This window comes from Amborella trichopoda, chromosome 5, assembly GCF_054954075.1.
Source record: "Amborella trichopoda isolate Santa Cruz 75 chromosome 5, AtrichopodaSantaCruz75HAP2 v2.0, whole genome shotgun sequence".
Taxonomy (NCBI): Eukaryota; Viridiplantae; Streptophyta; class Magnoliopsida; order Amborellales; family Amborellaceae; genus Amborella; species Amborella trichopoda.
Window position 1 is genome coordinate 4,453,405 of NC_142340.1, and position 23,550 is coordinate 4,476,954.

Genomic DNA, 23,550 nt, shown 5'->3' on the forward strand with positions numbered 1-23,550 from the left:
AAGATTTCATAGATAGACCAGCTATTTAGCAATAAGCTTAACCACAGTTACCAGGGTTGCCCAACTTGGTGGCAATCGCACATTCCTGGAGCAGGATCTTAAGTCAAACCTGCTCCCATTTTGGGGGAACATGATCCGAATTCCCGAGGGATTAATCAATATAATTCACACCCATATTACATATATCTTTTATAGGGAAACAAGTCTGACATGCATATCAATAAAAACATAAAGTAATTACATCGCAAAATCATGATTGTAGATTTCCCAAAGGGAAAATAAATGCTTTAATCCATATCTACAGAAAGAGAAAGATTTAAATGCGTGTTAATCAAAAAAGAAATAAATATTGACCAAAATCCGTGTGCTGTATATTCTTTTAAGCGGAAATATGCTTTAGCATGGATCAATTGAAAAAACAAAATAAAGTCCTACACACAATGACTTCATAATTGCATAAAAGAAGGAATGATGGATCCAATTTAGCAACTTTGCACAAAAATTAACAATATATATTGATCAAACAAATTTGGTAAATTATCAAGAAAGATTTTTATATGGTAAAATTTGAGTACATAAACATGAGTTCTAAAATTTACATGAGAACATATATTTGTAAGTGAAATACCTATATTCCTGGTATGTCTATGGTATCTAAACCTAATTATAAAAAAAGTGTAACTTTCTAATTTCCATATTTTAAGATCACTCCAATGATGATACTAAACTAGTTCTTGTTACTGGCAATGTCTTGCTCCCGCTTCTGATCCTGCTTCCCACAACTATGCACTTAACATATCCAATATGCAGTTTCTGGTTACCTACCTGAGAGATGTTTACTGATCATAATTCTTCACCTTAATATCAATAATTACAGTCATGATCCATCCAGATCTGTTGCATATCAAATGAAAAATTGCAGCTCGGAACAGTTTCAAACAAAAAGCAAAACTCTATTATAGAGATAGGACATATCAACAATGCTAAGGAGAAAAAAGATCTACCAATGGAGGATACAGTGAAAAAAAATCACATGTATCAAAAAATGAGCTAGGTAGTAAATCCTTAATGTCATGTTTTACCCTATCCTTCAGAAGGATAACATTCACACCAAGAAGAAAATGTTTTCTGCTTTAACAATAGTAAGAACTGGGAGATTTCTGCAGCAAAGCACGCACTACGTATCTAATTTAGAACATATCAATACCAGGGGAGTAAATATAAAGAATAGCACTTCAGAATCTCAATTGCCATCTCAGCAGATTTCGTATTTCCTTCAGCCTGTTCAACAAAACACATAGGTGACTTGGTGTAACTAAGTGGTGAAGAAACAATTGGATGCATAAGTGAAAAGATTTTCATTAAAAAAAATAGGTAAACTTTAAATGAACATGCAACCACGCTCTCCATTCTCCCCTTCCCTTCTCTATATTTGTCTGTGTGCATGTACATCATGAAAGTGTGCCACATGATGGAACCTCAACCATCCTTTGTCAACAAAGGAGGATTGAGATGACCATTCAGTCATCAAGTAGACATTGGTAGACATGAGTGGAGGAGCAACTCATCTGAAATGTCAATTGTTGATGGGAGTTGGTTGAGTCCACATGTAGCACAATCTTTGTACGTTATAAGGCAGAACTTACATTAGCCTAATCCCTCAGTTTGCCACCCCTTGTTTCGAATTTTTTGAGGATATTTCTAAAAACTCTAGATAACCAAATCCAAAAAAATGAAGACAAAAAAAAGGACTGATTTTGGGCACATCTAACTGCAGATCTAACAGTGATCCAAATAGAAAGCTAAAGTGCTAAACGTGCCCCAATTTCTCTCTCTTCAATAAACCATTTTTTATGTTTTGCCCCACCCCCCCAGTCTTTTTCATGGGGACATTTGCTAGGCTCAAGGAGAGCCCAAAAAAATTAAACCTAACATCAACTAATTTGGGGTTATGAACTTGTACAATATATATAGGAAAACCCTACAGTGTTTTCACCCCGCAACAACTCTTGTGGAGCCTTTGTGGTTTTGCCTAAAAAGTCGCAACGGCTCTTGTAAAGCCATTACAGTTTCCCGTGTTTTTCACGTGAAAAATGGACCGCACCTGCTCTACTATGTCCATTGCGGTACCGCAACGGACATAGTAGAGCCGGTGCGGTCGTTTATCCACACCGTCCGATTTAATCGGACGGCGCCGAGCCTATAGACGAAAGCATTGTTCATTTTCGGCCATAGGCATTGTGTAGTGGCTTTCGTATATATATATATATCTTAAGACGGGAATTAGTATGCGATACGTACAACAGCCTCCAAGAAATTGGTAGACAAAGCCTCTCCAAACCCTTTTGTCACTCGCTTCATAAAACACAGCCCCATCATAGCAATCTCAGATATTGCCTTCAAATTCAGAGAGAGTGGAGGAAAGGTTGAACGATTGAAGAGATATGAAAGAAGCTTTTCAATGACAATTGTCATAAAACACACCCCCCTTTGAGAATCATGATACCTCTCAATGGACATGCCAACTTGCACCAAGGCCTTTAATGTTGATGTCCACAAAGATGTCTCTTCATACCTCTCAGTAATGACAGACATAAACACTGCCAAGATATTTTCAAATGCATCTCTTGATAGAGGCGAGTAAGAGTCCGGAAACGTTGCCAAAATTTGCAAGCCTGTCACTGCACACCATTTTCCAAGGAGAAGTGTCAAAATGCAGATATCATTTCGATATGAGATTGAGTCACTGAAAGAGTTTAGTGAATCTCTTTTTTGATAATATAAATGGATTTAAATTGCCAAAAAAACAAACGAAAAAGTTAGAATAAACATAGAACAAGCACAAGTTAGATGCCACAAAGAACACCATTGCTTTTAATATATGGGATCATATACCATGAGACCATTTACCTTTGTTACAAGGAGATCACAATTACTCCTAGCCATTAGATGTCAAATTGGATGGCTTGGGGTGCGCCACGAAGTTCGAGAAAATCTTTTTTGAATTTTGAGTCTAGTCAAGGACACTCTTACAACTACCCGATTTGAAATATGACAGACAAGAGTCATTGTGACCTCCTTGTAAAAAAAAGTATATGGTTGGTATACTTTTTCCTAATATATCTCTTCAATGGTTGAGAATGCAACAAATATGAGGACCTCAAATTTTTCAATTCAAGATGTAATGAGACATAGAAGAATTGAAATCATCATGTCATGACAGTAAAGATTAAAAATGCCAAAAAAATATAGGTCTACGAAATTTCTTTTAATTTGGTGTATGAAACATAAAAACAGAAGAATTGAAATCACCATGTCATGACAGAAAAAGTTAAGAATGCCAAAAACTATAGGTCTACGAAATTTCATTTCATTTGGTGTATGAAACATAAAAACCACATGAGACGAAAACGTTCAGGTATATTCTTGTCATGCTTGAAAAGCATGTAATAGGCAAATGCGACAACCCCCCCCCCCCCCCCCCCCGGCCCCCCAAAAATGCCACCCCAATCAATAAAAAAAGGCACAAAGCATCCACCATAAAACACAAAAGAATTAAAAATACATAATTCTTTTGAACATATGGATCAAAACTCAACGGGTTGGCATGAGAACAGAAGCACAAGATTTGAAATAGCATAGCACATGCATTAGAAATTGAAAACACAAAAGAGCTACTGAAATAGAACCACTCATAATGCACATTAAAGGAGGAACAATCAAGTCTTAGAAAAAACACTAATGCATCAAAAAATGCAAAACAATTATATGAATCATGATATAATATATTTCCACCATATCATACTGGACTTAGGGAAAAAAATGAAAAAAATCTATACCGCTAATACCATTTATTATCAAGTGCCCACTATCAATATGAAACAAACCTTTTAGTGGAAGGTCTTCCTCTCCAATGGATGGGCTCATCTCTCTAATGGAACTGCTTTTATTTGCTACAACAGAAGATCCGAGAGCGAAAACTAAGCATCCAGAAAAGGATTGGAGCAATAGGAGCCAGGGATCTTGGGTTGGAGTTGGACAAACCTCTTGAGAAGATAAAGCATTAGCCAAATGATTGCTCGCTGCGATCAATTCAAGACAGATATGAAGGGCTTCAAAATCCAATTCAACACAAACATAACTGTTTCTATTTGAAGCCCAATCAAAAGGGGAGTCTAAGGAAGAAATTCTAAGGAAATTCATCAACCGTTGAAAGAAACTTCCGAAAACTCTGTTACAACAAGCACTTGAAACTTTTGCTGAAGTAAATAGTATATTTCGAAGTGCACAAAATCTCTGCTTTCTCTCATGGGGAAGATCTTTGTTGCATTTTTCACTTGTAATAGACCTGAAAGTCATCTCAAGGTCTTCATCTTCAACAATCAGTCTCAAAAATGTTTCATCCTTTGGAATGTCGAATACCAGGACACAATTTTCCAAACAAACTAGAGCTTCCTTTACAACTTCATTCTCCTGAGATCCCAAATTGTCTGGCAATTCACAAATTATGGAAATCGATGGTCCATGTGATGATAGATTAAAAATCACATCTTTCAAAGCAGACCAGATAGCATAAGCATGACTTGCCATCCTGCTTGGCCCATATCGAGGAGCACAATGGCTGAGGTACTTCAGAGCATCAAGCTGTAAGCATTGAGCATAGTAAAAATATGCACCAAATTAAATTAATAGGAACTAAGATATTTTAGGACAGATATTGCAGCTAAAGAAACAGAGAAAGGAAACAATGACATATCTGCAAGAAGCATCTAACAAACCTAACCTTGGCCATCTCCAGGGAGGAGGAAAGCTTCTCAAGCAGCAAAGGGATGCAAAATGGCTCAAATAAAGGAGATGACGAAAAAGCATTCTGCAAAAACAGAAATCTGAATCGAGATCAAATGCAGTAGCGGATTAATATGAATAGCCAGCAGCAATATGAGTCTGATCCTGTGATGACCCTAAATTTTTGGAACTAAAAGAAAAATAATAATAATAAAGTAAAACAATAATAATAATAATAATAATAATAATAATAATAATAATAATAATAATAATAATAATAATAATAATGATAATAGTAATGATAATTAAAATATAAAATACTTATATAATTGTGAGTGATAGTTCATTAAGCTAAGAATGCACCATGGGACCATTTTTTTTAAACTTTTCATTCCACAATTGTTTACATTAAAAAGATTAGTTAATTGAGATAATTAAGTATAACATGATTTGAACACTCATGTAGCACTCATAAGCATGAGCTGGCATTATAAGGTAATAATGTGTCATGAGGTGGCATTATAAGGAAATAATGTGTCATGAGGTGGCATTATAAGGTAATAATGTGTCAAGAGATGGCATTAGAAGGTAATAATGTGTTACGAGGTGGCATTATAAAATGATTGTGTCATGAGGTGGCACATATAAGTGAGTTAAAAAAAAAAAACAATGGGAGACATAATTTAACATGTGTCAAATGGAGGATTGTCCTCCATCACTTTTAAAAACCCTTCTCCCCTCATGGGCTCATTATTAGCCCATCATGTTGGCTTTTCTCTCTCTTCCCATATGTAAGTTCTCCTTCTCTCTCTCTCATAACGGTTTTTTTCTCTCTCTTCATGCTCTCTTTCTCATAATAATCTCATTATAATAAAAATTATTCTCTTTCTCTCATAATATTCCTTTCTTATAAGAAGCTCCTAAAAGGTTCTTCTCTCTCTCATAATGTTCTCATTATGATAAAAATAATTCTCTTTTCTTATATATAATTATTTTTTCTCTCTCTTGTAATACATCCATTTTTTTATGCTCCCTCTCCCCATATAAACTCATTTGGTCTCGTCCCATACCTTTAGCTAAACGCCATTGATCTCGGTTTTACTCTGACAACGATAGCAACACATCCATCTCAAAGTGGCGTAAAAGTTTTAAGAGTAAGTGACCTTATTTTCCTGTAAAATAGTTATTTGAAAACTGGTAGTTCTGCATTTAATTGTAATATTTACGTCTATCATTATAAATTTTAGATACCGTAAGTTTTATGTGTAAGTGACATTATTTTCCTGTAAAATAGTTATTTGAAAACTGGTATTTCGGCATTTAATTGTTATATTTCCATCTATCATTAAGAATTTTAGATACTGTAAGTTTTATGTGTAAGTGACCTTATTTTCCTGTAAAATAGTTATTTGAAAACTGTTATTTCTACATTTAATTGTAATATTTCCGTCTATTATTATGAATTTTAGATACTGTAAGTTTTATGTGTAAGTGACATTGTTTTCCTGTAAAATTGTTATTTGAAAACTAGTATTTGTACATTTAATTATAATATTTCCGCCTACCATTATGAATTTAGATACTGTAAGTTTTATGTGTAAGTGACCTTATTTTCCTGTAAAATAGTTAATTGAAAACTGGTATTTCCATAGTTAATAAAATTGTAATATTTTCGTCTATTATTAAAGATTTTAAATAGTTGAAAATTTAGTATTCAACTCTGAATTTTCATAAGAATTCTTCTACCGCCAATAGACTGTTTATTGTGTTAGATTCAATTTTTAAGAATGTCTCTCATAACTGCTACCTTTCTGAAACTATATCTAAGAAATTGAGCACAAAATGTTTGACTAGTTATTTATAGAAATATTAGTGAAAATGTTTGTTATATTGCTTCATGTGAAGATTTCAAAGATATTTTGAATATACGATATTGTTGTTTCCTGATGTTTAGTGATAAAAATTTTAGAGATACTTTAAGTATACAAGTGAACCAACCCGATATGCCAGTAGGGAATAAGTTGACTCATCTGGTACTCCGGTGAGGTATAGTGGACATATCCGGTACAGCTGTAGGGATTAAGTAGACCTATTCAATACGCTGATAGGGACTAAGGGTTAAGTGGACTCATCTGGTACGCCGGTGAGATATAAATGGACCTACCCGATATGTCGATAGGGATTATGTGGGTTCATCTGGTATGCCGATGAGATATGAGTAAACCTACCTGGTATGCCGGTAGCGATTATGTGAAATCTTTTGATTTATGAGAAATTTTCAATATGCATTCTTTTAGAAAATATATACATTTTCTAACCATGATTTTTAATGATTATGATGGTCACTTCCTGAGTAGCCAAACTCATCAAACTATTGTGAATTCTTTTCAGAGTAATTGTAGCCTTATTGTTCGTATGTACAGCAGGAGTAGCTTGGAAGAAGTTTGTAGTCATGGTTAAATTCGCCTTTGTAACTTTTGTTCTATCAAAATTGTATACATATAGACCTTTATGTTAATATAAGTTATGATTAGACTTTGTACAAGTTAGAAAATTTCTTAATGGAAAAAAATCAGTTTTGATGCAATATATAGTAGAAATTCTAAATTTGTTCCATTTATACTTTAAGAATAGACTATCACACCTCAAGAATGTTAGTATCATAAAAGTTGGGGTGTGACAAGTTTTGGTATCAGAGCAATAGGTTTAGGATTCCTAGGAAATCTGAATAGGAATATACTCTAAGGGGCCATTTGGGTACTTGAATATCTATTACAGGAAAACATATTACAAGGAAATATGAGATTTACCATGTTTGGGTACATTTCAACCGTAAGAAAATGGAAGTAAATAACACAAGATTTCTCCAAAATACGTGAAATCTATTATGACCGTAAGAAAATGGAAATAAATTACACAAGATTTCCAAAAAATACGTGAAATCTATTGCGGGCAGAATCGCTACGACAACATATTTCACAGACAATATATTTCACAGACCAAATGACCCCTAAGTCATACTTATTGTATGAACAGACAATTACGATGTCAGGATCCCATAAGACTGGAGCTAACATGGAGGGAATTCATAAAGCTTTGGAAAATATGGTTGCTCTTATGCAGCATCAGATGGAAACAATAACCCACCTAGGCAGTCAGTTATGGAAAATAATGGATGTAATATCGAACAATTTAAAAAATTAAATCCACCTTCCTTTAAGGGTATTTCAGATCCACTAGAAGCCGAGGGATGGATTATGCAATTGGAGAAAATATTTGAAGTAATAGAATGTCCTGATGATAAGAAGATCACCTTAGGAATTTTCATGTTGGAAGGTGAAGCAGAACATTGGTGGTGGATGGCAAAAAGAGTACTGGTCCTAGAAAACAAACCTTTGAATTGGGAAGCATTTCGAGAAACATTCAATGAAAAGTACTTCCCAGATTTTATTCGAGATTAAAAAAAAAAAAAAATAGAATTTCTAGAATTAGTCCAAGGGAACAAGAGAGTAACACAGTATGAGGCCAAATTTACTGAATTAGCCAGGTTTACCCCACATATGGTCGGTCGCAAATGAGGTAAGAAAGGTGAATAAATTCGAAAAAGGCCTCAGACCAACCATCAAAGGCAGAATACCAGCCCTAAAATTAAGAACTCTCCCAAATTGTTGAGAAAGACTGCGAAGATTTCCAAAAGAGAAAAAACCAGAAAAGTCAAGTTAGACCCACACCATCTAATTGGCGACAAGGAAAAGAATCAAAAAGAGCAAACAAATAGCCAAGGCTAGCATCATTTCAAAGTCTGCCAGACTTTGTAAGAAATGTGGGAAGAGGCATGGATTAACACCCTGTTATTGGGAGATTGGAGCCTGCTTCAAATGTGGGAAACTAAGGCACAAGATCAAAGATTGTCCTGTTATGCAAGTGCAGCAACATTCGAAGCATGGTGAGGCAGGCTCAAAAACCTCAAATGAAAAGAAGAGTATTTGCAATCACCCAGTAAGATGCCCAAGCTTCGAAATCGGTAATTCAAGGTACTCTTACTATCTTTCAAGATATAGTTTATGTTTTGATTGATCCTGGATCTACTTATTCATTTGTGTCACCACACTTTATATGCCACTTAAAAGTAGAACCAAAACAATTGAAATACATTTTAGCAGTAGCCACAGCTATGGGAAATTTACTTGATATCAATCTAGCATAGGAATCTTGCGTAATAATGATAGAAGAAAAGGAACTGCTGGTGGATTTAATACTTTTAGAAATTCAAGATTTTGATGTAATCTTAGGCATGGATTGGCTCTCTGCCTACCATGCAAGTGTTGATTGTTACAAGAAAATAGTTACCTTTTGCATTCCGAATCAACCGGTATTTTACCTGGAAGGTGTCAAGGAAGCCTTCCCACCATATTTAATCACCTCCATTCGGGCTAACCACCTCCTTCGAAAGGTATGTCAAAGCTTCTTGCCTATGTTAAAGAGGATAGAAAAGAAAAGATGAACTTGGACGACATTCCGGTTGTTCGGGAATTTCCTGATGTGATTCCTTAAGGGCCCGTTTGGATACAAAGAAATTAAGAATCTTAGATATTTGAAATCCAAGGAAATCTATGGATTTTCAATATCAAGGATTTTTGTCATGGATTTATCAAATCTCTTGTTTGGATAAACTATACAAAATTCATGAATTCCTTGCAATCACTTCCATGTCCATTGTTTGGTAATAAAACTTGATATAATTTCTCTCTCTAAAAATTTTATATACTCTCTCTCTAAAACTCAAAATTTGGGATAGTGTATCTATAGAAAATTTGAGATAGTTTCTCTCTCTAAAATTTTGAAATAGTTTCTCTCTTTAAAATTTGATTAGTGTCTCTCTAAAAATTGATATACTTTCACTCTCTAAAGTTTAAAATTTTAGATATTCTCTCTCTCTAAAACTTATATTTTGAGATAGTTTCTCTCTAAAAATTTTGAGATAGTTTCTCTTTAAAAATTTCTCTATCTAAAATTTGATATAGTATAGCTCTCCAAAATTTTAAAATACTTTCTCTCTAAAACATAAATTTTGCGATAGTTTCTCTCTCCAAAAATTTTAGAGAGAGAAATCAAAATTTTTGAGATAGTTTCTATCTCTAAAAATTTTTAGGTAGTTTCTCTCTCTAAAAATTGATATAATTTTTATTTTCAAAATTTTAATATATTCTCACTCTAAAATTCCAAATTCGAGATTGTTTCTCTAAAACTCAAAATTTGAAATAGTTTCTCCCTCTAAAAAACAAGATATTTCTCTCCAATTTTTTTTGGCAGTTTCTCTTTCTAGAATTTATAATAATTTCTCTCTAAAAGTTTAAGAATACCTTCTCTCTCTACAATTTTAAGAATACTTTCTACTTCTAAAACTTAAGATTTGATATACTCTCTCTTTAAAAATTAAAATATGAGATTGTTTCTCTCTCTAAAAGTTTTGAAATAGTTTCTCTAAAAAATTGAGATAGTTTCTCTCTCTAAAAATTTGCATGTACTTTCTCTCTCTAAAATATGATAATTTATATCTAAAATTTAAAATTTGAGATAATTTCTCTCTCTAAAATTTTGAGATAGTTTAACTCTCTAAAAAAAATTGGTACTTTCGCTTTCTAAAAGTTAAATTTTGAGATAGTTAATCTCTTTTAAAAAATTGGTACTTTTTCTCTCTAAAATTTTAACATATTTTCTCTCTCTAAAAGTTAAAATTTGAGATAGTTTCTCTTTCGAAAATTTTGAGATAGTTCATCTGGTTAAAAAAATTTGGTATTTTCTCTCTCTAAAATTTTAACATACTTTCTCTCTCTAAAAGTTAAAATTTGAAATAATTTCTCTTTAAAAAATTTAGGTACTTTCTCTCTCTAAAATTTTCATACCTACCAAATGCTCCCTATGTTTCACGTTGAGGGAGCCAATGAGTGAAATCCATGGGCCTTGGAAATTAAAAAAACCAGGTTTTGGTGTGGAAATGAAATCATGGAAAAGTAGGTCTTATTTCCATAATTTTAATTTTCCTGATTTTAAGTATCCTAGTCATTAAGCAATCCAAACGGTGGATTTTGGCAAAATCCAACATATTAGAAATCCATGTCTTAAAATCCATGTACCCAAACAGGCCCTAAGAGTTGCCAGGTTTACCACCTGACAGGGAAATTGAATTCTCCATTGAGTTGCTTCCTAGGACAGCCCCAATCTCTAAGCCCTTTACCAAATGGCACCTGTGGAACTTAAGGAACTTAAACAGCAATTGCAAGAATTATTAGATAAAGGTTTCATCCGACCAAGTGTATCACGTTGGGATGCTCCAGTACTGTTCATTAAAAAGAAAGATGGGTCCATGAGGTTGTGTATTGACTATAGACAACTAAACCAGATGACTGTGAAAAACAAGTATCCACTGCCTAGAATTGATGATTTATTTGATCAATTATAAGGATCACAAGTATTTTAAAAAATTGATCTCAGATCTAGGTACCATTAGCTTAAAATTAGAAGTGATGAATTCTTAGTTATGCCTTTTGGATTAGCCAATGCACCAGCTGCATTTAAATATTTGATGAATCGAATCTTTCCCTTTTTGGATAAGTTTATTGTAGTATTCATTGATGATATTCTAATTTATTCCACTAATCGGGAAGAGCATGAACAACATGTGAAGACGGTATCACAAATACCAAGGGGTCGTTTGGATACCTGGAAATCCATTACAAGGAAATCTAGCATTTTCAGTGTTTGGGTACACCTAAAGAGTAAGGAAATGGAAATAGATTATGCGTCATTTCCCCATATATCGTGAAAACTATTACACATGGGAAAGCTAAGAAATCAATTACGGGGCGCGACGGGTAATTGTTTACGTGCCATTTCTCCAAATCCCTTTGCTGCTAACTCTCTTCTTTGTCCCTCTTCGAGCCTCCCTTCTCTATGCTCTCTCTCTACAAGAAAGCTGTGCAGGTAACCTCTGCAAGCAAATTTACTACCTCTCTCTCTCGAAGCAACAAACTTGGAGCAACCTCGAGCAAAACTGTTGCCTTTCTCTCTCTTTTGGAGCAATCACTCTCACCCTATTCAAAGTCAGCATCTGTCTCTCTTATCGTGTCCAAGTAAGAGCAATTTCTCTCTATCTCTCTGTTAAAAAATTAGGGTTTTACCTATTTTTCTATGACGTAAATCTGCCCTAAAAACTTTAGGGCTTTCATTTTTTCTAATGCCTTGCAACAGTAAACATTTTACAGGCCAAAGGGGTTGATTTGAGCAGATAAGATTGGCAATGCATTTCCCATATTTCTTCCAGATATAGCCAAACAATAGCAATGTATTTCCCAGGTTGCATCTAAATATTACCCAAGCAGCAACAATCCATTTGCAGGTAATGTATTATGCCAGTAATATATTTCACAGACAATATATTTCCAGGTATCCAATCGACCCCTAAGAGAGAATGAGCTGTATGCCAAACTAAGTAAATATGAATTTTGGCTAGAACAAGTGACATTTTTAGGTCATGTGATATCAAAGGAACGTTTATCTGTTGATCCTTCAAAGGTTGAAACTGTGATTAATTGGAAGCAACCAAGTAACATGACTGAAGTCAGAAGCTTTTTGGGACTGGCAGGATATTACAAAGGATTTGTAGAAGGATTATCTCGAATTGCGACTCCATTAACTCGATTGACACAGAAAAATGGCAAATTTGAATGGACAAAGGAATGTGAGGAAATTTTTCAAGAATTAAATGCTCGATTGACTTCAGCACCTATTTTAACTATTCCTACAGGAAATAAGGGATTCGTGATTTACAGTGGTGCTTCACACAAAGGCTTAGGTTGTGTATTAATGCAACATGAAAAGGTAGTGGCATATGCATCTAGACAGTTGAAAGAATATGAGAAGAGGTACCCAACTCGTGACTTAGAACTGACTGCAATAGTATTTCCTTTGAAAATTTGGAGGCATTATCTGTATGGTGAGCAATTTGAAATATATAGAGATCATAAGAGTTTGAAATACCTCTTTTCCCATAAAGATTTAAATATGCGGCAGGTAAGATAGTGTGGATTGTACAATAATAGTTTTTTAGGAAATCCATCCACCATTTGGGTTAGGCTAATGTTGTGGCAGACTCTCTAAGTAGGAAGTCTGCAAGAGTTCTAGCTCATCTAATAATTAAAGAGTGGGGACTATTGAAAGAAATTAAAGACTCAAACTCAGAATTTCATTTAAAGGATTCCGGCATTATTGTTGCTAATTTATGTGTAAAGCCAACCCTTATTCAGAGAATTAAACTGGGACAATTAAATGACACTCGAATGGTAGCAATTATGGAAAAAAGTAACTAAAATGCCAGATTTTGAAATTCAGCAAGATAGCATAATGAGATTCAGAAGGAGATTGTGTTCCAAATATGATGAAAATTTAAAAAGGGAGATCTTGGAAGAAATTCATCGATCTCGATATATTGTGCATCCTGGTAATAGTAAAATGTATAAGAATCTACGAAGCCATTATTAGTGGAACACTATGAAAAAAAAGAGATTGCTAAATTTGTGTCTAAGTGTGCTTGGTGTGCCAACAAAATAAGGCGGACCACCAAAAACACGTGGGTATGTTACAACCCTTCCCCATTCCTGAATGGAAATTGGAACACATAACTATGGATTTTGTTACAGGCTCACCCGAAATAAAGAACAGTCACAATGCAATTTGGGTGATGGTGGATAGACTCACCAAATCCGCTCATTCTCTGGCCATAAGTATATATTCGAGAAATTGTAAGATTGCACGAGACCCCAGTAACAATTGTGTATGATAGAGAACCTCGATTTACCTCTCAATTTTGGAAGAGTCTACAAGAAGCCATGGGTACCAAAGTATCTTTTAGTACGCCATTTCATCCTCAAACTGATGGACAATCAGAAAGAACAATCCAGACTTTAGAAGATATGCTTAGAGCATGTGTGATGGATTTTAAAGGAAATTGGGATGATCATTTGCCTTTGATCGAATTTGCCTACAATAATAGCTATCAGGTCAGTATTAAAAGGCACCATATGAGGCATTATGTGGAAGAAAGTGTAAATCACCTATTTGTTGGGATGATGTAGGGGAAAGAAAATTACTGAGACCAGAGCTAGTTCAAGAAACTACTAGATGAAGCTCATTCGTAACAGACTTCAAAGTGCTCAAAGTAAACAGAAAAGTTATGCAGATAAGCATAGAAGAAACTTGGAATATCGAGTAGGAGACCATGTATTTCTAAAAGTATCACCTTCCAAGGGTATAATGAGATTCGGAAAAAAGGGAAAGTTAAGCCCAAGGTTTATCGGACCTTTTGAAATCTTGGAAAGGATTGGAGAGATGGCATATAGAATAGCCTTGCCCCTAAAATTATCAGACATTCATAATGTGTTTCATGTGTCAATGTTACGAAGAAATGAGCCCGACCCGTCACACATCATTAACCATGAACGTCTTCAAATTAGAGATGACTTAACATACACCGAGCAGCCTATTCAAACTCTTGCTCGAAATGAGCAAGTGTTGAGATCCAAGATGATACCATTGATAAAAATTTTGTGGCAAAATCATTCCTTGGAAGAAGCCACTTGGGAACGAGATGACGAAATCAAGAAGAAATAAACCAATCTTTTTCAGCAATCAGGTACGAAAATTTAGATGACTAAATTTCTTTAAGGGAGGGAGAATGTGATGACCCTAAATTTTTTGAACTAAAAATAATAATATTAATAATAAGAATAATAATAATAATATAATAATAATGATAATAGTAATGATAATAAAAATATAAAATACTTATATAATTTTGAGTGATAGTTCATTATGCTAAGAATGCACCAAGGGACCATTTTTTAAAACTTTTCATTTCCATGTTTTTTTACATTAGGTATAACATGATTTGAACACTCATGTAACACTCATACGCGTGAGGTGGCATTATAAGGTAATAATGTGCCATGAGGTGGCATTATAAGGAAATAATGTGTCATGAGGTGGAATTATAAGGTAGTAATGTGTCATGAGGTGGCATTATAAGGTAACAATGTGTCATGAGGTGGCATTATAAAATGATTGTGTCATGAGGTGGCACATAGAAGTGAGGAGTTAAAAAAAAAAAAAACGGGGACACATAATTTGACATGTGTCAAATGAAGGATTGTCCTCCCTCACTTTTAAAAACCCTTCTCCCCTCATGGGCACATCATTAGCCTATCATGTTGGCTTTTCTCGCTCTTTCCATATGTAAGTTCTCCTTCTCCCTCTCTCATAACAATTTTTTTTCTCTCTTCATGCTTTCTTTCTCATAATGATCTCAGTATAATAAAAATTATTCTCTTTTCTCTCAGATAATATTTCTCTCTCATAAGAATCTCATAAAATGTTCTTCTCTCTCTCATAATGTTCTCATTATGATAAAATAATTCTCTTTTCTTTCATATAATATGTTTTCTCTCTTATAATACATCCATTTTTTATGCTCCCTCTCCCTATATAAACTCATTTGGTCTCTTCTCATACCTTTAGCTAAACGCCATTGATCCCGGTTTTACTTTGACAACAATAGCAACACATCTATCTCAAAGTGGCGTATAAGTTTTAAGAGTAAGTGACCTTATTTTCCTGTAAGATAGTCGTTTGAAAACTGGCATTTCTGCATTAAATTGTAATATTTTCGTCTATCATTATGAATTTTAGATACTGTAAGTTTTATGTGTAAGTGACCTTATTTTCTTGTAACATAGTTATTTGAAAACTGGTATTTCTGCATTTAATTGTAATATTTATGTCTATCATTATGAATTTTAGATTCTGTAAGTTTTATGTATAAGTGACCTTATTTTCCTATAAAATAGTTATTTGAAAACTAGTATTTCTGCATTTAATTGTAATATTTCCATCTATCATTATGAATTTTAGATACTGTTAGTTTTATGTGTAAGTGACATTATTTTTCTGTAAAATAGTTATTTGAAAACTAGTATTTCTGCATTTAATTGTAATATTGCCTTCTATCATTATGAATTTAAGATACTGTAAGTTTTATGTGTAAGTGACCTTCTTTTCCTGTAAAAAAGTTAATTGAAAACTGGTATTTCTTTATTTAATAAAATTGTTATATTTTCATCTATTATTAAAGATTTTTTAGATAGTTGAAAATTTAGTATTCAACTCTAGATTTCCATAAGAATTCTTCTATTGTCAATAGATTGTTTATCGTGTTCGATTTCAATTTTTAAGAATGTCTCTCATAACTACTACATTTTTGAAACTATATATAAGAAATTGAGCCCAAAATGTTTGACTGATTATTTATAGAAATACCAGTGAAAGTATTTGCTATAAATTGCTTCATGTGAATTCATGCGATTGATTTTAAGGATATTTTGAATATACGATATTATTGTTTCCCGATGTTTAGTAATAAAAAGTTTTAGAGATACTTTAAGTATACAAGTGGACCTACTCGGTACGCTGATAGGGAATAACTGGACTCATCCGGTACGCCGATGAGATATAAGTGGACCTATCTGGTACACCTGTAGGGATTAAGTGCACCTATCTGGTACGCCGTAGGGGTTAAGTGGACTCATCTGGTACGACGGTGAGATATATGTAGACCTACCCGATACGTCGGTAGGGATTATGTGGGCTCATCCGGTACACCGATGAGATATGAGTGGACCTATCTGGTATGCCAGTAGAGATTATGTGGACCCATCCAGGCCGCTAGTAGGGTACATAGGTGACCTACTTGGGACGCCAATAGGGTATTTGTGAAATCTTTTGATTTATGTTAAAACTGTGTATTTTTTTAAAAAAATTTGAACAGTTCTCCATCTATGCTCTTCCTCATTGTTTCAATATGCATTCCTTTAGAAAATATTTACATTTTCTAACCATGATTTAATGATTATGATGGTCACTTACTAAGTAACCAAACTCATCAAACTATTGTGAATTCTTTTCAGAGTAATTGCAGCCTTATTGTTCATATGTACAGCAGGAGTAGCTTGGAAGAAGTTTTTAGTCATGGTTAAATTCGCCTTTGTAACTTTTGTTTTGTCAAAATTGTATACATATAGAACTTCATGTTAATATATAGAACTTCATGTTAATATAAGTTGTGAGTAGACTTTATACAATTTTGAAAAAAAATTAATGGAAAAAAAATCAGTTTTGATGCAATATATAGTAGAAATTCCAAATTTGTTCCATTTATACTTTAAGAATAGACTGTCACGCCTCAGGAATGATAGTGTCATAAAACTTGGGGTGTGACAGATCCTATATAACAAAGAGTTTTGGAGCAGTAACTTTCAAATGATGGAAGGCAGAAAATATCTTAAGAAAAACAAATTGTAGAATGAAGGGGGAACGATTTTTTATATAGATTAGTAAGAGAATGATAATTTTATCTTATCAATTATAGAGAAATACCAGAAAAACATTTTATTCATGAATATGGCAATATCTCACAAGTAACTGAAAAGCTTCAAATGCATAATTTAAAGTGAAGATATACATACCATCATCCTTCTTGAAAGGTCCTCTCTTTTGATATCAATAGCATCAACATTAGGCTGCATACGAACATAAAAAAACCAACCAGCCCAGTTAAAAACGTCTATAAAATATAAAGAAGAGAAAGAAGCAAGAACTAGATGGGGTAAGTGTGGATGCCATTATCCCATAACAAATACGTAAAAGACAATCCTTACCAATGTGATATTCAATCCTATGACTAAAGTGACAGCCCAAAAAAAAAAAAAAACGAAAGAGATGTGTATATCTTGAAGGTAATCAACCAATTTTCCATGAATTTGAAAAGATTTCTTGAAATATAAGACACAGATACGTTGGGTACAACCATAGAACAAACAATTATATGCCAATATCCAAGACAAGAGGAATGGTTTTTGCAAATTCACAAGGACAGAAGATGTTGCAAAAGCAGATGCATTTTTAGAGGTACAAAGAAGTGAAATTGTGGATATGGGATGGCATTGTCTTCCCTTTAAGAACGTTCATAGGCAAGATCATTCTTAATCTCACTGAAGGGCATGAGGTCTACCATTTACAACCTTCCAAAGACAACAGCAAGAAAACATTTACAGTTTTTCCAAAAACTACAGCTTGAAGTTGTTTGATAACACTTTCTTGACTAAATGGAGATGAAAGATTGACTGGTGTGACCAGTTTTGACCCGTTGGTTGGGTCATATGCCTAGCTTATGAGATGAATAATGACTCTGATGTTTCATTTTTCTAACAAGTATTGGTGTCGGATACATGCCAACACTTAGACAACTGAAGACATTTGTACTTGATTTATTGAACAATAGCATTTGTACTTTATTAATAACATAACAAACTCCATTTATCATACACGTAATTTTATATACTTCATACATGATTATATATTTTAAGGAATATGATGGGTGCTCCCCTTAGAACACAACCATTGGTGCTTCCCCCACCTCAAAAGTCATTGTTCATGTGTGAGAGCAACTCCAAAAAGCACCAAGTAGTCTCCAACGTTCTCCTTGAAACAAAATTGAGTTCGAGCTCCAGAAAAAATCCAAGTCCCTAGAGCCACCGTATACTCAGGATGTATTAAGGGGTGCTGTGTAGTTAATTTGGAACATTTTTTTAGCTCAAAATCCTTTTTATTTTTCTGGAAACTGTTTTTGGAGTGAACAAGATTTGATTTAAAGGCCTTTTGCGTCACTCATACTCATCAACATACTTTCTAAGACCAGTTAGACCATTGACCGGTGCTTAGCCTGTCTGGTCTAGAGAAAAATCAGGTTTAGTTTAGTCATAAACTGATCAAAATCAATGTTTGATCAATTTTGGTGGGTTTGAAAGGCTACTTTTGGCCGGTTCAGCCGACTCAATAAAGTTAGGCAACTTTCTTTAATATATTTCATAATTTGAAGCTATTATTTATATTTTTCTAAAATTTTATCCAACCATTTCAACAAGCGTTCTTTCACCGGTTCGATGGCTAATGCGAACCTAATAATACCGCTCATCAACATTGGCTTTCAAGGCAAGAGCACTATAATTTCTTGTATTATAATATGATATATTATATATTCATTTGAAATAGAATAAAAATTCAAAGTAGATAAAAATTACAATTATATTTTATTACTTGTATACTGCATTTCATTTATATTATACATCTGTTATACGTTTATGAACATCAACCTAGCCATGGGCTTTGTGGTGAGACACCTGTTTTTTAGTGAACGAGGTCTTCGGTTCAAACCTTCCACTTGCAAATCAAGATGAACTATCAAAAAAAACAAATTCCATGAATATTTTGTCATGCCAATAATTTTTGGAATGTCATGTTGTAAACTATTGAATCTTGACACATTTCAAATACTTGGAGAGAATGATCAAATAGATTTAGAAAAAAATGTTAGGAGAGCAAGGACAGGAAGAGAACAAACAATTTTGACTTCAAAGTTAGAAAAATTTGTGAAGATTATTATGAGGGAACTCAAAGTGGAAGTGATTCGAGATTGGGGCTTATGCTGTGAGCCACGAAGACGTTCAAGGAAGTCTTCCTAAATGGGATGCATAAGCCTTTGCTCCAAAGGTACTAGGACTTTTAAAGTTTCTATTTTGACATTCATTGAGGATGCTCACGACATGACTTGTTGCATCAAGGAATTCAAAATCCCACAAAATTAATTGATGTATAATTTCTTGAGATCAAAGACTAACAGAAACAAGGTGTAGTGCTATCTATAAGGTTCCTACTGCAAAGGGAGGCCGACTACTTGGTTGATGGCATGTATGTTTTAGCCAGTGGTTTAAAAAACGGATTGGTGCCCCGGATCAGGCACCCCAAAATCGGTGAATCGGCATTTCGGATCGGAATCGGCCGAATTGGTTGGATTTAATCTTAAAAAAAATCCAACAAAATATTAAAAATCATTATAAATGTTGTTTTTTAGGAATCCAATAAGAAATGAGGGTACTACATTACTAACTTTCATTTTTTTGCATCAATATGTGAATATTAAGATGTTCTTTCCCTGTAAGAACTACTGTTAACCATTAAATTTAAATCACACACAAGAAAAAACATAGAAATATCATGGATGAAGTATATAATCATACATGAAATATAATAAATTAATAATACAAATAAATTAATTTATTACTATAACAAAAATAACGCATTATATACTTTATAATACAAATAAATTAATAAATAAATTACAATATTTGATTATCAATGTAAAATTATTATTTATAATATTATAACAACTATGATTTAAAAAATATTTAAAAACACTTCCATATCATAAGAAAAAAATAAAAATAAATTCCTTTATAAATTTCAATATTACGACATTACAAAAATATTCAAGAAAATATTTTTCACCTAAAAATAGAAACTAAAAATGTCCAAATTCATAAAAATAAAAATAAAATAAAATAAAAATTAAATTACATATCATATTGTTGGAAGGTATTTTTCATCAACATGGGGCACCCGCTCAATAAAACCTAGCAAAGAGTGAAAATTCCGGCAGTCTCATAATAGCCCTGAAATCGGCCAAGATCTTCATAAGGTCTCTCAAAAGTCTCCTGCCAAATTTCGTCGTAGTCCGAGATGTTTAAGGCAGTGCAGACTCAGAAACAATTCCAGTAGAATCGACCTCTAACACTGTGAAACGCCCTATAACTAGAGCTAAAATTTCGGTGTCTCAAATCGTCGTGGGACCACCACCATTAGATCCGGCAAGGTCGAAAACCCTTGTGAGTCAAATTCAGCCCGAACGGACACTTCAGGAAGAAGTTATGATCAAAAGAGTGAAACAGGAGGGGCCGCACGCTATTCCCGAGCGGCCACCCTGCAACTCCATGCCATGGAAGGGACAGTCATCACCAGTGACTTTCAACGCTCATATCTCACCCGTCCCAAGTCGGATCGCTCTCAAATATGATGAGCATGTTCGTCTAGCCAAGACGAGCGATTCGATATGTTGTACGCCCCTTGATGACACCCGAACGCAAACAAAAGCTAGAGAGAAGTTGGTGATCCGTGAAGAAAGTACAGGAAATTCAGCAGCGTCGTGCCTCGCTTGGGCGGCCAGATCACGCCGCCCGTAAGCCCGATCGTCGCGAGACCAATTCCATCGTGTGCGTAAGGTCTCGGGCTATTACTGACCCGAACCCCGTAAGTGATGAACGGTTGGATTCTGCACACAAAGCCGACGAAGCGACTGCAAATTCCATCGCCGGAATTCCATATTCCGACCAAAATTCCAAAGTTGCAAAATTTTCGTTCGGGTACAGAATCGAGCTGCGTTTGTTGCCCCGAGATCGTAACGGCATGCTCAATGTAATTCAACAAAGAATTCACCAAAAAACATCAAGGAACGAGTACACTATCGATCCGAAGTTTCAAGATCCATTCAAATTTCAAGTCACATGATCGTGCACTAAAAACACGATCCATGGCTCGAAGTTGGTATAAAATCGATCGTCATGCCGAGCCCTACAAGAAAACAATCATCTTACGATCAACCGGGCATCAAACCGACCTCAGATCAGCCATGCAAGATCATGCAAGTTCTAGGGCAATACAAGGACTGTTCTGAAATTCTACGAATTGTTAAGAAGGGGCAAATTTGTCATTTTACACCCTATTTTTTAATTTCTTTTAATTTAATTTAATCTTAATTTTCAGCAATTAGGGTTACTTTTGATCATCCACCCATGTTTGGGGTAAATTCTATATATACGTACCAGCATTGTACGCACCAGAGGACTCAACCTTTCACAAAAGAGAGAGTGTTTACCTAATACAAGTTTCTTTTTCTTCTCATTGTTGTATCACGTTTTAGAGAGAGAGTGAGGTGAAAGAAACTTTTGACCAACACCCCTAGGTTCGAGGTAAATCTTCTCTCTTCTTTTCCTTTTCTTCCCTCTCTATTCTTTCCTCTCTTCTCTCTCTTCTCCGTCTGAGTTCCTCGTAGGGGTCATGCACGGCAATGGCAGTGCCATGCATCCCTCCCCTGAGGTCACATAGGCCATCGCCATGCGCGAGTCTCCTTCTCCTTTTTTTTCTTCTATCTCTTTCGTCCAGTGAGGCCTGTAGACGGTGCTGCCCATCGCCATCTACAGACGTAGCTTTGACGTCTCAGTGAAGAATCCAGACGGCGCAACCCGTTGCCATCCGCAAGGGTCTTTCCCTGTTGCGCGTCTATAGTAGACGGCGATACCCTTCGCCGCCTGCTAGAGGCCTCGGCAACACCTATCGCCATCCGCGAAGCGTCCTTCGCGTATTCGGCGTTCATCACCGTCCTTCCTGCGTCCCACGCCTATTGTCGTGCGTCTCGTGAGGATTATCGTTGCGCGCTTCATCAGAGACTATCGCCGCCCGGGCAGGGGCGTGTTGTCTTCTTATGTTTCCAGCGGCGATACCTAGCGTCGTCTGTAGTTCATTTCTCACTCTCTAGCCATGAGCAATAGCGTCGAGCGCCACCCAAGGGCCACGACGCTACTACTCCACGATCATGAGTGGCGACACATAGCGCTGTCGAGACCTCATCTCTCTGCCGTCTCAAGTCTTCTTTTTACTCTCATTTCTCTTTTCACTTGACTGAAGGTAGACTTAGCCTTGCACCGCCATATCGATCTCGGTTTCGAGTAGTATTGCCGCCGTGCTGGTCTTGAGAACCATGCCCATCTTGCTACCACTCTGAGTCGATAACTTCCCGATTGTCTTGCTAATCACGCCTCTTCGTCAAGTTTTCATGTCTTTTCTATCTTTATTTAAACCTTACGCTTCATCACCCTCTCGCATGAACGTACGTTGCCCTAAGACATGGGTGGGTCTCTTTGACCCACTTGTCTTACAAATTAACCATAGAAGTGTTGCGCAGAAAACAAGATGATTGCAGGTCAAGGAAGGCGATTTTGAACCAGCTAAAGCAGTTGAGGAGCTTTCTTCGTGATCTAAGAGGGCGTCCATGCGAGCCAGTCGAGTAAGTCCCGAACCCACCTTCAATTCCTCTCTCATCGGTTGGTATACATGCCCTTGCTCTCGAGCAAAGTTCCGAGAGAGCGATCTCAAATCCCGGGTTTGTCAGAAACCCGAGATACGTGCCGCCTGATCATCTAGATCCGGAGGGCGAGATCGAGGCACCTAACCGCATATGTCATAGTATTTTACAAAGTATAAGATACTTCCATGTTAATTTCATACCCTGGCGTTTATACTATACCCTAGTGTTTGTAAAATGCTTTGTATAAACATTAGTCAAAGAGTTCAATGGCGCTACAATGTCATAGCGTTTGTAAAATGTCATAGCGTTTGTAAAATGCTTTGTATAAAACTTATATAATGGCGCTACAATTTTTACCTTAATAAGAGCTCAAAATTAGTCCCACAGCGTTATCATTGAAGCCTCATTGCAGCTATAAAACGTAGAGAGCCGATGATTACTGTCAGATGATGCCACGCGGGAAAGGCATGGAGTTGTGGATGTTACGTACGCGGCAAGACATGTGGAAGGTGGCTTCTTGTTGACATGTGACTACGTTTTAATGTTAAGGAAACCGTGATAACCAGTCGAAATGGTCACATCACTGTAGCATCACGGTGAGAACCGGTCGAAATGGTCGAGTTATTGTTACAAATCAGCGGTTCTCCTCTAGACACGCTTAATTTCCGGTACAAAACGAG

General features: G+C 35.2%; 1 protein-coding gene across 8 annotated transcripts in view; it reads right to left on the bottom strand.

Moving 5' to 3' along the window:
- Positions 1-23,550, bottom strand: part of MET18 (ARM repeat superfamily protein) — a 40,392-nt gene that overhangs the window by 11,937 nt on the left and 4,905 nt on the right. For 3 of the 8 annotated variants that reach the window (XR_016055694.1, XM_006853630.4, XM_088867009.1), the window contains exons 8-12: positions 17,361-17,414; positions 4,784-4,870; positions 3,888-4,644; positions 2,302-2,681; positions 1,208-1,281 (exon numbers count right to left, since the gene is read on the bottom strand). Coding sequence is in view for 3 of the 8 variants with exons in the window: in XM_006853630.4 (XP_006853692.3) it covers positions 1,208-1,281; positions 2,302-2,681; positions 3,888-4,644; positions 4,784-4,870; positions 17,361-17,414 (1,352 nt within the window). In the remaining 5 variants the exon portion in view is untranslated. Of the gene's footprint in view, positions 1-1,207; positions 1,282-2,301; positions 2,682-3,887; positions 4,645-4,783; positions 4,871-17,360; positions 17,415-23,550 lie in introns of those variants that run through there. The other 5 variants (XR_016055696.1, XR_016055695.1, XR_016055698.1 and 2 more) reach the window with 4 other exon arrangements.